The sequence below is a fragment of the Mastacembelus armatus genome, chromosome 2 (assembly GCF_900324485.2).
Source record: "Mastacembelus armatus chromosome 2, fMasArm1.2, whole genome shotgun sequence".
Lineage (NCBI taxonomy): Eukaryota > Metazoa > Chordata > Actinopteri > Synbranchiformes > Mastacembelidae > Mastacembelus > Mastacembelus armatus.
Window position 1 is genome coordinate 1,916,217 of NC_046634.1, and position 12,967 is coordinate 1,929,183.

The 12,967-nt window shown below is 43.7% G+C and overlaps 1 protein-coding gene across 2 annotated transcripts; it reads left to right on the top strand.

The window, feature by feature from the left end:
- Positions 1–7,340: 7,340 nt before the first annotated feature.
- spry2 (sprouty RTK signaling antagonist 2) lies at positions 7,341–12,147 on the top strand. 2 transcript variants are annotated; one of them, XM_026302226.2, is made up of 3 exons: positions 7,345–7,921; positions 9,611–9,783; positions 10,076–12,147. In XM_026302226.2, the coding sequence occupies exon 3, from the start codon at positions 10,124–10,126 to the stop codon at positions 11,156–11,158; it is 1,035 nt and encodes a 344-aa protein (XP_026158011.1). In that variant the 5' UTR covers positions 7,345–7,921; positions 9,611–9,783; positions 10,076–10,123; the 3' UTR covers positions 11,159–12,147. The 2 variants fall into 2 exon arrangements, with proteins under 2 accessions (XP_026158013.1, XP_026158011.1); XM_026302228.2 differs by lacking the exon at positions 9,611–9,783 and having other exon boundaries at positions 7,341–7,921.
- Positions 12,148–12,967: the final 820 nt, after the last annotated feature.

The window sequence follows — 12,967 nt, forward strand, 5'->3', positions numbered from 1 at the left end:
CAAGATACACAAGTAACGCCCAGATGCTGTAATGTTCTGGTTGCGCAATCAATGTCTGTAAAGCAGACCGCAAGTCACGTGACATCCCCATCACCTGCATATTAGACAAAGCTGCGTTTAAACGCACTGAATCCTTCAGTGTTTCTGGGTCATTTCAATGGAGGTGAGTTTTAATGTGCGTTGCCAGACTTTTATGGATAAACAAAAATCCCCCCAAAGCATCAAAACATAATTTTCTTGTCCGGAATAAAATAAGGCATCATTTTCAACATGTACGAGGCAACGTTTACCTGCCCATACTACACTACCACCATCATTTTCATGCCCCTGCTACAATACAGCATAATTTTCATGAAATACTATACAGAGCCACCTACAAACTACATACCATAACATAACCTTTCATAGTTTTTTTCTTTTTTTAAGAAGCACAAACATTTACAAAGTGTATTCAAATACTTTCCCTTACAGTTTCATATACTGAACATTTTGTGACAAACATTTAAACATTTCACAATATTGCATCAATACTGGACAACTAGCAGCATCATTGGCACCTCCCAGAGCACAAACAACTGTCTGACTTTAAAAAAAACAACATAGAACATTATTATTAGTGTGGGAATGTAACATTTAGCCATCGTATGTGTACTTCAGGCTCCACTCACTGCAGCAGTTCATCCATCCGGAGCAGCCATCTTGAAGAAGGCCACTGAGCGTGGACAGGCTCTTTGGAGGTGTCGCTAAACTGAAGACAGACCAATTTTGAGGACAACTGGATAAATTACAAACAACTCAGTTACATTGTTCTGTGTTGTTTTTTTGATTCTTAGTGGTTGGGCCACAACTTCTGGTGTCCATAAAGGAGGCTGGGCCAGATGATTGACATGTGCTGCTCACACAATGGAGGCTGGTGAAGGTCTGCATGGAGGCTGAGCCCTCGATGGTGGCCTTTAGCGGTGGACGTCACAAGAAGAACCGGCTCTGAAGTGGGGGCAGCACACGACAGGACAGATTCTGACGTGTTACATTTCATATCAACATTTGATTTACAATACTTTAAATGAATGCCAAAACAAACCAAAAAAAAGCTAGTGGGAACGAAGTTTCAGATATCCGACATGATCTCTGTGACTACTCCAAAGTGCACTGTGTGGATGTCAAAACAAATAATGATTTCAAAAGCCACGTGAACATTTTGGATATCCCACGGACCTTTCAGAATGACAAACCTACGCTTCGTAACATACGCTTGAACCCCCCCCCCGCCACGATGTGCTGTGTACATCTTTCGGTGACACATGAACCTCGTACCAATTCAATTAATTGTTTATTAACCTCATAGTGCCATATTATCCCAACAGACCACTTCGCTCTCAGACAGCAGGTCTACTTGTGGTTCCCAGAGTTTCCAAAAGCAGAATGGGAGGCAGAGCCTTTAGATATCAAGCTCCTCTCCTGTGAAACCAGCTTCCAGTCTGGGTTCAGGAGGCAGACACTCTCTGTACTTTTAAGGCTAGACTTAAAACCTTCCTCTTTGACAAAGCATATAATTAGGGCTGGCTTCAGGCAACCCTGAACCATCCCTTAGTTATGCTGCTATAGGCCTAGACTGTCCGAGGACCATCGGTGCACTGAGCTCCCCTACCCTAACCCCCCCCCCACCTTCCATTCCCTTCCCTTCCCGTCTCTTCCTCTCCTCCCTCCTCACATGTATATTCCACCATTGAATGTCACTAACCTTGTGCTCTCTCTCTCCCTCTCTCTCTGTTCTCTCTGTACCTTCTGCAGGTGTCCCTGGTCCTGGAGCTGTATATTGCTGTATTTTTCTTCCGTTAAAGGGAGTTTTTTCCTCTCCACTGTCGCCAAGTGCTTGCTCATTTGTTGGGTTTTTAGTTTTAGTTTTTGTAAAGTGCCTTGAGATGATTTGTATTGTGATTTGGCTCTATACAAACAAAATTGAATTGAATTGAAATTGAATTGAACTGAATTGAATTTATTTTATAAGCTTCCCATGCTGTTTTAGGTAGAAAGCATAGCTGCACAAGAGGCCTGGCCTGATACTTTTTCTTACAGTCAGATTTACTGAAAGAGCACGATTCACAGCCCGATCGTTATAAACACACAAGCATACAGACTGGGAAAATGTCATGCTCTCCTCTGATGTGGCAAAAAAATAAGTCAGTAAAAAAATAACAATACAAAACAATACAGCTGTGGACCTGGAAGAAAGATTATTCAGATTCTCCATCTCCATTTCCCCCAACCGTTTTCTTTAACCATCTGGCGGGGATCCAAATGGTCCCGCACCACCGCCGAGGTGTCCGTGGCTTTGCCCGAGGGAAAATATCTATTTTCCCCTCTCCTTGTTTTCCCTGCCTTCCAGCGGAAGAACCGCTAGACGATTCAGGGCTTTCACCTCTACTCTGATAAAGGTTATCTTGGTAATTTAGTGCCACTGATATCGCCTTACGGAGAGAGTTATGAGGCGGAAATCAAATTTTGCTCCTGGGGACTCTGAGGAAAAGGAGGATGAAAACTGTATGGGACTGCACAGTGATGATGTGGTTGAAATTCTTGTGTGTGTTTGAGAGTGCAACGATGAGAACGGGCATCGCTTTGCATGTCTGCTGTTCTACACGGTCTCCCGAGGATGTTAAACCTTTTTTCGCTATAGTGGGAAGACCTTTTTACAAAATTGCTTCATCTCACTGAAGATTCACGTTTTATATGAAACTTTGCCCGATGCATAGGTTGAGCCAAGCTGCTAATGGACGCCCGGAGCCCTGTTAATATTCTGTCAAAACCTGAAAACACTGATATGCATTTTTGGGTTCGGTGTCATCAGGGGACATTAAATGTCCTCCTCACATAAACCTCCATCGATCTGCTTTACAGTCATAAAGGCCCTCCTTACAGGGCTACCTCCAGAAAGTAATCCTTTGCTGCACACAGAAACTGCAAAGAGCTAATTAGGCATAGTTTTGATGATGCCAATTTGCCAAAAGGAAAACAAACACAGGCTAGTGCTAATGCAACCCTATATTTAAACACTGGCACTCTCGCAGATAAAGCCCACGCTCTACAGATAGGAGTCACAAAATAAAGCTGATAAGAGTCACAAAATAAAAGCTGATAACTCCCGCTGTGGAGTGACACCTCCTTCCTTTAAAAAAACAACAGGCAATACAAAAAAAAAAAAAAATACAATAAGCTGTGACTGTCGGGGCGACCGAGAGAACCTACAAACCATGCCGTCGGATTGCGCCTCTTGTATTTGTCAGATGCATTATCGCTTCATTGTATTGGCAGTTTAGCCTGCTCCCTGGAGAGAAAAGAAAATAAGCCGTTGCAGGTCTCAGGCTGCCAATAAAGTTGTCATGACAATGAAATTATTTCCCTTCACTTTCAAAATAGACTCTGCTCCTTTAAATACAAATGTCAAACGAAATACTACCATTATATCATTTTGTTCTAAGCAGAAATTTCCCACTTTTTGAATCAGGAAAAATAGTCTAACAGGTTATGTTGAGATACTTTCCAAAAGAGCTTCTTTACCATAATGCAATACAGATTTTTCACCTGCCACAAACGTTCATCTCAGATTGCATGTTACTTAGCACGCTATTAGCATTTAGCTGCATGCACCACCCTGAATAAACACGCCCGCTATAGCGTGCCACCGATGGATAGTAGTGCTTCTGTAAAAAAAAAAATTAAAAACCTAACTAAAACTAAATCTGACCTCGTGGAGTGACTGCTTCGTACTGTATGTGTGACACGACTAGCACGCACAAGTTGGAGGTCAGGGGTGAAACTTTCTAACATTTCAAAAGTGGAGCCCGCTCTTTTGTCTTTAAGTGCCTTTTCTAGTGATAGATCACTATAGATGACTAGATACTACCGAGAGAGAGACTCGTTCAACGTATCACAGCAGTGACCCCAGCTGGATCTCATCAAAATTCCAAACATTTGAACAAAGTGCTCTGTTTTGCCCAAATTAAAATGAGCTTAGTGCATTACCTACAGGTCTCATATTGTCTTGTACTGTCACAAAGCAAACTGCTGCAGCTTAGCTCTGATGATATTTGGAAAAAAGCCCAAACCGGTCACAGGAGCCCGCCCTGGCTGTCCTCGGCGCAGCCTCCGTGAACCACACGTGCTCTGTGAATTGTAATGAAAAGAAGTAGCAGAAGTCAACAACAGTTGCACTAATCCTTTAGTGAAAGCTGTGAACTCCGTAGGGTCATGCGATTCATGAGTGCACAGTCAAACAGAGTACAATAAAAGATTTGAAGAATGATGTGTCTACGTACAGAGGAGTGACACCGTTTATTGAGTACGTGCTCCGAGTTCTGAGGGCCATTTATTTATTATGTGACTGATGTCCTAAAAAGTGCCAATTCCATTTCTGCAGCCTTTAGCTCTGACGTGTGAAGTAATAACAGTGAAAAATCCAATTCCTGCTATTTAGGTTATTTCTCCAGAGTCTACTACAATAGACTCCTTCCTCTTGATCTGAGTCAGCCTTTGTTGTCTGTCTGTAGGCAACTGTATTTCTAAATTCAACCGGTCAGCTCTAACTTGACTTCATACAAACGGTGCCAGTCGATCGGAAGCCAAAGACATGTTAAATTAAAGCCATCCCCGGTCCGATCGACACGATGCCGTTTGAGCTCGGGTTGATGAGCCCCGCGTGGCTGCCGACCCAAAATGAAAGATTGGTGTCATTTATTGGTTAGTGATGACAACCGCGGCAAAAGGAAATCCTTTGTCGGTATTTGACGTCTTTCTGACTGAGAGGGGGGTTGGGGGGGTACGATGAGAAGCTATAATGCCTGTCCGGTCCTTTTACAAAGCTATTTCAAACAATTTGCAATGTCTGCTCCACAATCCAGGCACAGTTCATCTCCTGCAGCAGCAGAGGCTTTGGGTTTCATTTCAATTTTCTCTTTTTTTTAATGTGCATTCTGCTGTGCTCAGTGTGACTTACATTCTGGGGCAACAAAACAAAGGCCCTCGCTTGCCCGTAACTCGATCGTCGTCAAATACTCCCTTTTCAGACCTTCTCCGACCCGCGGCGGTTGTCGTGTTTGACTCGGCGGCCTGGGAGGCGACTGGTCGAGCGTACGTGATGAATGTGAGGCCTCTGACGCTCCTAGAACGCAGGCTACATTCAATTAACTGTTCTCAAGGTGGAGCAACAAATTTTCCAGGGACAAGATATGTGAAACAATTTTATGGTGCTACAAATATATTAATCTTACCTTTTCTTGTGCTGACATACAGTAAATCCAGCTTTTCTCTAAATACTAAAGGTGCCCTAATGATATAGTGCACTTTTAACTTGTGTGAAGACTTTGTAGCCAAAAGAGTCTTATGTTAGACATCTTCAAGTCTCTAAGTCAACTAAGCATGCTGCTGGTCTGGTGGTTTAGATGATGAAAAAGGTGCTAGGGTGAGCCTGAAAGAAGAGGACAAATATGTGCAAGCTCTCGCACACTTATGCTTGGCTGAGTAGCTCATCGGCAAATGTACTTTGTACATTTTAGGAGTGCGATTGAGTCCTAACGCTGCAGATGTGAAACCTCAGTAAATTAAACATGTTTAGAATGACATCTGCCACAGTCTAGGGAGGAAACTGCTGAGATATGAAAACTGAAGAGCAGCCAAGCTAAAAACACAGGGGAACATCATGATGCCTTGCAGGTAACAACCATTATTCTTGTCTCTTATTCAGGGATAACACCGGGACTTTGTTGTCGTATTGGTATAAATATATAGGGTAAATATCATAATATGTGATATTTATGAGACAGTCCTTTGGTGGAACGTTCCCTCTGATTATTCAACAAAGTTACCAAAGTCCAACTCGAGCGAGATGCCTCGTGACGACCTTTGTAAAACGTCTCACTGATGAGAGCAGACCATCACAATGGCCTTTTCCCCTTATGTCTGTCTGTCTGTCTGTCTGTCTGTCTGTCTGTCTGTCTGTCTGTCTGTGTGTTCGGTGCCTTGAAACAACACAACTTTCCATTGCATGTTTCATTTCTGTCTTTTTTACCACTGAACAAGAGCAAAGCGCTTAAAGGGTAAATGAACCGCAGTCGGGGAGACGGGAAAAACAAACAAAGACAAATGGTTCAATATAAGACAAGTCCTGAAAGCTTCCTGATCTGGATCCAACTTCATTTGCCAAGCCGTACTCTGAGTTGATTAAAGTGACCTCTCTCGGTGGTGTGGTACTCGCAACTTCATAATTATTCTGTCTGGAATTGATCAGACAGACAATTCTAACATAGAGGAGATATAGGGCTGTCTAAGCCCCCCCCCCCCCACGTTTACACCGAAAATATGTTCCTTTCCTCCCTGTTGCAGAGTAACTAAACCCAATCTGTTATTTCATACTTTTCATGGTTTCTTTCCCTGTGTTGCTGTGTGTTTTCCTATGTCAGCTCCAGCTTGTATTGACTGCAGCCTGCAGTTTAAAGACAAGTCCACACGGAGGTGCTGCTCCACAAGCCTTGAGTACTGTTCAGAGCAAACATAGTATTGGCTTGCTAATTAGCCTTATCTGTTCCTATTAATTGTTTTTGACTTTAGATGGACAGCAGCCTGGCAAAGAGCCTCAAATGGTATAGAATGGCTGCAGTGTCCAATGGTTAACACTCATTTTTATCTCATGTGAGAAAGATCATGTACATATGGTAACAATCTGCTTCAAACAGGTGCTTTTCTTTATTCCTTCCTCTTTGTATAATTTTATGCTCCAGAACAGAAGGAGGGAAATAAATGTTTTTTTAGCACCACAAGCTGCATTTATAGAATATTATATATATATGTATATTATATATTTATAGTAAAGACACAGTACACAGGATCTTCACTGAAAGAAACAAATACGTGCAAATGCACAGCATTTCTCTCTGAATTGTAACACAGCAAAAGTATAAAATAAAAGATGAATTCATTAAAGAACAATAACTATCTCAAAACTACACTTTGATATTTTAGATGCAAAGATTTTTTTTTTCTTCTTCAAATTACTCCTTTTTTTTCTCATGGAACTTAAATCTTATTATTTTTGCAATGTCTTATATAATGACATCCATAAATAACCAGATGTATTTTTATTAAGATGCTACTGGTCACCTGCTGCAGTCTGACTTTTATTAGCATCCTATGTGAAACTTGCTGCTGCTTTAAAATCTATGACGAGCCACCACTGATCACAACCTCCCCAGTGTTTAGGAGGGCAGCTCTCACATTTCCACAGCGGTGGGGCTGCAGTGTCTGGCTCCTGCTGTAGAATTGATCAGACTGGGTGTGAATGGCTGCTCTCTAGCAGCCAATGGCTGCGCACCGGATGCGAGATATCCGCTTCAACAACAAGCTCTCTGTTCCCCCTTCAGCTTGACGCCATTTACAGCCCAAATCTCGACCTCCTCTCCGGAAAGAAAAAAAACACACACACACACACACACACACACACACACACACGCACACATAGACACGTACGCGCGCCCGAGCGCGCGACAAAAAAGTACTCGCGGCCCGTCACAGCACTGTGGATAAAACACGGCAAATTAAAAGTACCGTGCTGGAGTTTTGTCGCTTGCTTCTTTTTTTTCTCCTTTCTGAAAGGGGCCATTTTGCAGAATGAAAAGCGGAGTCGCGTTAAGTTGACACTCCGGCGGTGACTTCACTTTTCTCCACTTTTAATGCCTCGTGCTCTCTCGCGCAAAACACGGGATTTTACGTCTTTAGCGCCGCTTTTTCAGCGCAAAATGCGCTCTGCCTGGAAACTTTCTCAATGGATTGTACCCGCGGCTCCCCCGACTGAACTTCTGATGTAGGGGAATAAACTCTCGCTCGGACGCTTCTTATTTCACCTACACGGGAGAAAAGTGTTGGAAGCACGGTAAGCGTGTTATTACGGCCATGCGCATTTCATTGCTTACAGCTGCCATCGTCTTTTTTTTTCTTAGTTTGCTCCCACTTTCCAGCGCTCCATATGTTCCTTCAGCTCACTGTGCGCCATAACGTCACATATTATGTTTATGGTCATAACGCAGTGGAGCTGACATGTTCAATCATGAGCTTTTTTTTTCTTCTGGAGTTTCTCTGTAAAAACACTAAGATATAAATTAGAATATGCTTTTGACTACAGTTTAACTGAATGGTTCCTTTTGCTGCTGCTCTTTATTATCTAATATATATTTGCTCATATTTGCATAATCTTACTATTGCTCCCCCTTGCTCCCCCCAACACACACACACAGTAGTATATCTACTCTACTTTAATAACACTTTTCTTAAAACACTCACGCCACGTTGTATTTGCAATATCACTCTGCCACACACGATGAAAATATCAGTTCATCGGGTGTGCCTCGGAAACAATATGACAGAGTTAACCTCTGCCAGCCCTCAAGCTTCAGCCACCCGCTGTGGCCAACATGGCTTTCCCTGTAAGGAGATGAGTGGGTCTGCGGGCCCCTGCGGGCCCTTCAGAAAGCAGTGCTTCAGGTCCCACCGTCGCCCCTGAACGCATCGCTCGCCCTTACGTGGGCTCTTGATATGCTCCAAACTTTTCTTTTTCTTTTTTTTTAAATCTTGTCACTCATGCTCTTTTCCAGAGCTCACAATGTAAAATGTGTTAGAATGGCCAAGATTGCTGGCGGCCGTTTGTCATGCGACAAACAAAAGCCCTTCCTCTATTGTCACTGAGGTGGAGGGAAGGGATCGACCCCCACCGAAGACGGCATTTGAAAGCTAATTAGCGCAGGGATGGAGTATTAAAGCCACAACTGTCAGTTTCTTAACAGTGGCGTGATATGTTGGTGAAAACAAGGCTGTGCATCTGAATGAGTTAGATTAATGCAGAGTGACAGTGTAATATGCAAATAGAAATCTCTCCATACCATGAATCGCTGCCATTATAACTGATCTGGGGCCCATAGACTAGATGTCTGAATTGTTGTACAGATCTATAATGTATACAAATACGCTTTTCCCATTTGCCGTTCCCATTTAGTCTGCTTGCTCTTGGATTTGTGCTTGGATTGTGCTTGGATTTTCAGTATCTGTGTTCTGTGTGACCCATACTGGTCTACAGTACCCTACTTCCCTTCACCTTCAAACACAGAGCAAACCTGAACTTGGAACATCAGCGTACGCAGGCTCTGAGAATAGAAATGTTGATCCTCCAAATTATTCAGTGTAAACAAATGCAATTTAAATACACATTTTCTGTTACATTAGCAATATAGTATAATCGTGTGTTTCTACAGACGCTGAATTGTCGACTCTGTCGCCTCGGTCACCTCTTTCTTCATTATTTTGTCCCCACCAACAGTTCAGATCCCAAAAAGTCACATCTCAGAAGCTGCACCCAGCAGGTTTTTAGCATTTGGTTAAAAAATTACCTCAATGTATATTGAGTTACCTGAATAGTTTGTAAATCATTTTTCTAATATTTGCAGCTCTGTGATTGTTTTTTTTTTACCACTGATTGGCAACCTTTTCTTTTTATATTTAATAACAAATTAAAAGAATTGGCATGTACTTTTTGAAGAAACTTTAAACCCGTGAATTTTGGTCATTTTAGGTCCTTCGTGAGTTCGTTCATTATCAAAACCGGTGCAGATCGATTGTGACTTCGGAGGAGGATTTCCGGCCTTCTGCACAGACGACCGACAGGTCGAGAGACGTGGAACATAAATCCTGAAACCGAGCCGTAGGCCTACTGAAGTGTTCCGATCGCAGACGTCGAAGTTCACGGTCAGCTTTTTAACTTTCCGATTAATTTTATGCTCACCGGCTCATCGATGAAAACGGTTTTACCTCTGTACTACAGGCACATTTGCACGTTTCTTTTTGGGAAGCATCTATATTTAATAAAGATATCACTTCCTAAATGACATAGTCTAAACCTGGGAGTGCAAACGTTACATCAATGATGCCTTTGGCCTTATTTCCATAGTGGTGCTTTAACAGATGTCGGTTACGATTTGCATGTTACTGTTTGCATAGCTTGGCACAGATGGATATAAACTCTCTGTTTCTTTGACAGGACTTCAGATGTGTCCCATGCCAGCCAGAGAGGTCCTTCAGTCCCGAGATGGATTCCGCGAGACAGAACGACATCGACGGGGGAGGAGGACGCCGTGGGTGGTCGCCGTCGTCGACCGGCTCGCCGGGGACGGCGCGTGACGAAGGCAGACTGCAACTTCAAACCCACGACGGTCTGCCGGACCCTGGGTTCAACGACGGGCAGCCAACCCATACTCCGGCGGTGCTGTCTCTGGATCAGATCAGGGTAACTGGCAGCAGCAATGAATATACAGAAGGGCCCCTTGAGCCTCTGGCCTCTTGGCCTACGCGACAGCAGGGTGACTCGATTACTCCACCGGGTTCGAGGGCGAGCTCGCGGCAGGAGACTCGGGAAGAGAGGCCTACCGATCTCCGAGACCCTCGTTCGTCAACTCGGCGTGGAAATGCAAATACTTCCATCTCTTCTATGGAGGGAATGCAGAGGACCTCCAGTATAGAGAACTGCCACAGCAGCATCACAACCAGTGTGGGAAGCGCTTCTTCAGCCCAGAGGCTCCTCGGCAGCCCGGCGGGTGGCGGTCAGATAATCGGAACCCAGCCGAAACGTGCGGAAATCCGTCCGGAAGAGCTGAAACCCCTGAACGAGGAATCCAGGGGGGTGGCGGTCGTGCCGGGCACTGGAGGCTCCGACAATCCTATCAAACACTCCAACAAGTGTGAGAACTGTGGTCGGTGCCGGTGTTCGGAGTGCGGTCGCCCACGGGTGCTTCCCTCCTGCTGGCTGTGCGGCCGACGTTGCATATGCTCCTTGGAGAGCGCGGTGGAGTACATGACGTGCGTCTGCTGTGTCAAGGGGCTATTCTACCACTGCTCCAGCGACGACGAGGACATGTGCACAGACAAGCCCTTCTCGTGCACGCAGTCCCACTGCTGTCTCCGCTGGACCACGGTGTCTCTTCTCTCCTTGCTCTTCCCCTGCCTTCTGTGCTACCTCCCAGGTAAAGGATGCCTCAGCGTGTGCCAGAGCTGCTACGACCGAGTCACACGACCGGGCTGTCGGTGCGACCCGGTCCACAGCGATGGCGCAGCCAAGCCGACGTAGACGCACGGTCGTGTGCGGAAGGATGCAAAGACCTTGTCTTGACTGTAGTGATATGACAGACCTTCTGGCCCTTTAGGTTTGTAGTTCAAAGGTTCGATTAGGAAGCTAACGCCATAATGCATTACCTTTTGTTTTCCATCCATCGTCCTACTGCATCTGGGCCAAGACTGTCAGAATTTGCCACAAATTCTCAACATTTACAGCTAGTTGAAAAATGTGATTGTACTAAAGGCACCGGATGCGCACTCACTCACCCCTAGCGTGGAATTTCAGTCGAAAAGGAAACCAAATACACACTCCTCATGTTTCAAAGTATAAAGATACATTCAACTACTGTTCTGTCCTGAAAAACAATTTCTTCACAGGTGCACCGACACCATGTTGTTGCTAAGTGAGTCCAAATGGATAGCATGTTTTAAGCATTTAATACAACTTATATGCTAAGAACAGATTCGTGTTACTAACTGTATATAAAGTAGTAAACGCAAAAGGTATGTACAGTAGAAAATGATTTGCCAGATGTTTTATTTTTGTACATATAATACTTCAACTGTGAAAGGTTTTCTGCCGTACCCAGAGGCACCTTGATAAATCTGCTTTCATATGAATCGGTAAACTTCATTTATAAGGTGTTTGTACATTCACTGGAATGTATAGCAATCATTTTTATGTAATTTACAAAGGCAAAATCTTAGCCCTTCTACTTGTAAATTGTACAGTCACCTTATATGAAAAACCTATTTTCTAATTCCAATATTGCTTAGTGTAAAGTTTAAAAATATATATATTTATTTGAAGGTTTATTATTTTATAATGAAAAAAATATTTATTTTCAGGAAGCATCGTTATATGTGTAACATTTTTGGGGGCTTTTCTGCAGCTGCTGCAGGTCTGAGGTGGACTGTACGAGTGTCAAACCTGGATGAATAGTTCACTATGAATTAGAAGACAAATATATTAACGTTTGAAATTAAACAACCATGAAGTCAGTCTAATTATTTCTCCTGTTTCTTTTTTTTTTTTTTTTTATGCATTATTATTGTCTTTTATTAAGCACGGTCATCAAATCATATTCTGGTGATGAGAAAGTGTGATGTTTTTTCTAGGTTTAACCCCCCACCCCACCCCCCCACCCACACACACACACACACACACACACTTTAAGCCAGTGATTTTAATTGAACCTCTACACGAACTCTCAGGCAGAATAGACCCTGTGCTGTTTTCTGTTTTGCCTCTGCAACACAATTGCTCCACAATGTTTACACACATCAAACCACGCCACACCTCTCTCTTTAAGAAGAACATTTGACTCTATTAAAGCCTTGTGCACTCCAGAAAAAGATTTCTTTGCCTCCTTATCACTTCCTATTCATCATATAAATCAAGCGCTCCACCTGTATTTTTACAAATACACATTCATATAGGCCTGCTATTATGCTGCGGTTTGTTTGTCGAGTACAGGTTCCTCGGGATCCTGCAGATACTAGGCCCTTTTTTTTTACATGGTTTTTATGAAAGGTTTGTTCAGGAATTCCTTGGTTTTGAACGTCCCCGCAGGCGAAACGTAAGCCCTCTGACACTTGTTGACAGCGTACGGACGTGTTTGCGGCGGGGTATGCCTTCAGAGCCATGATCGACGTGCCGAGGCCCAACCTGCGCTCGCTTGTTTGTTATTCATCCCCAGCCTTTGCCTCAAGAGGGGGTTGGGGGGAAGAGGGAGGTTGCTTTACATAATTATGAACTTTCACCTATTTTAACAGTGATGAGGAGTGAAGATGCAAACGTAACGGGCAGAATCCCATTAGG

Coding starts and splice junctions, on each gene's coding strand:
- spry2 (XM_026302228.2), top strand. CDS start 10,124: ATGGATTCCGCGAGACAGAACGACATCGACGGGGGAGGAGGACGCCGT.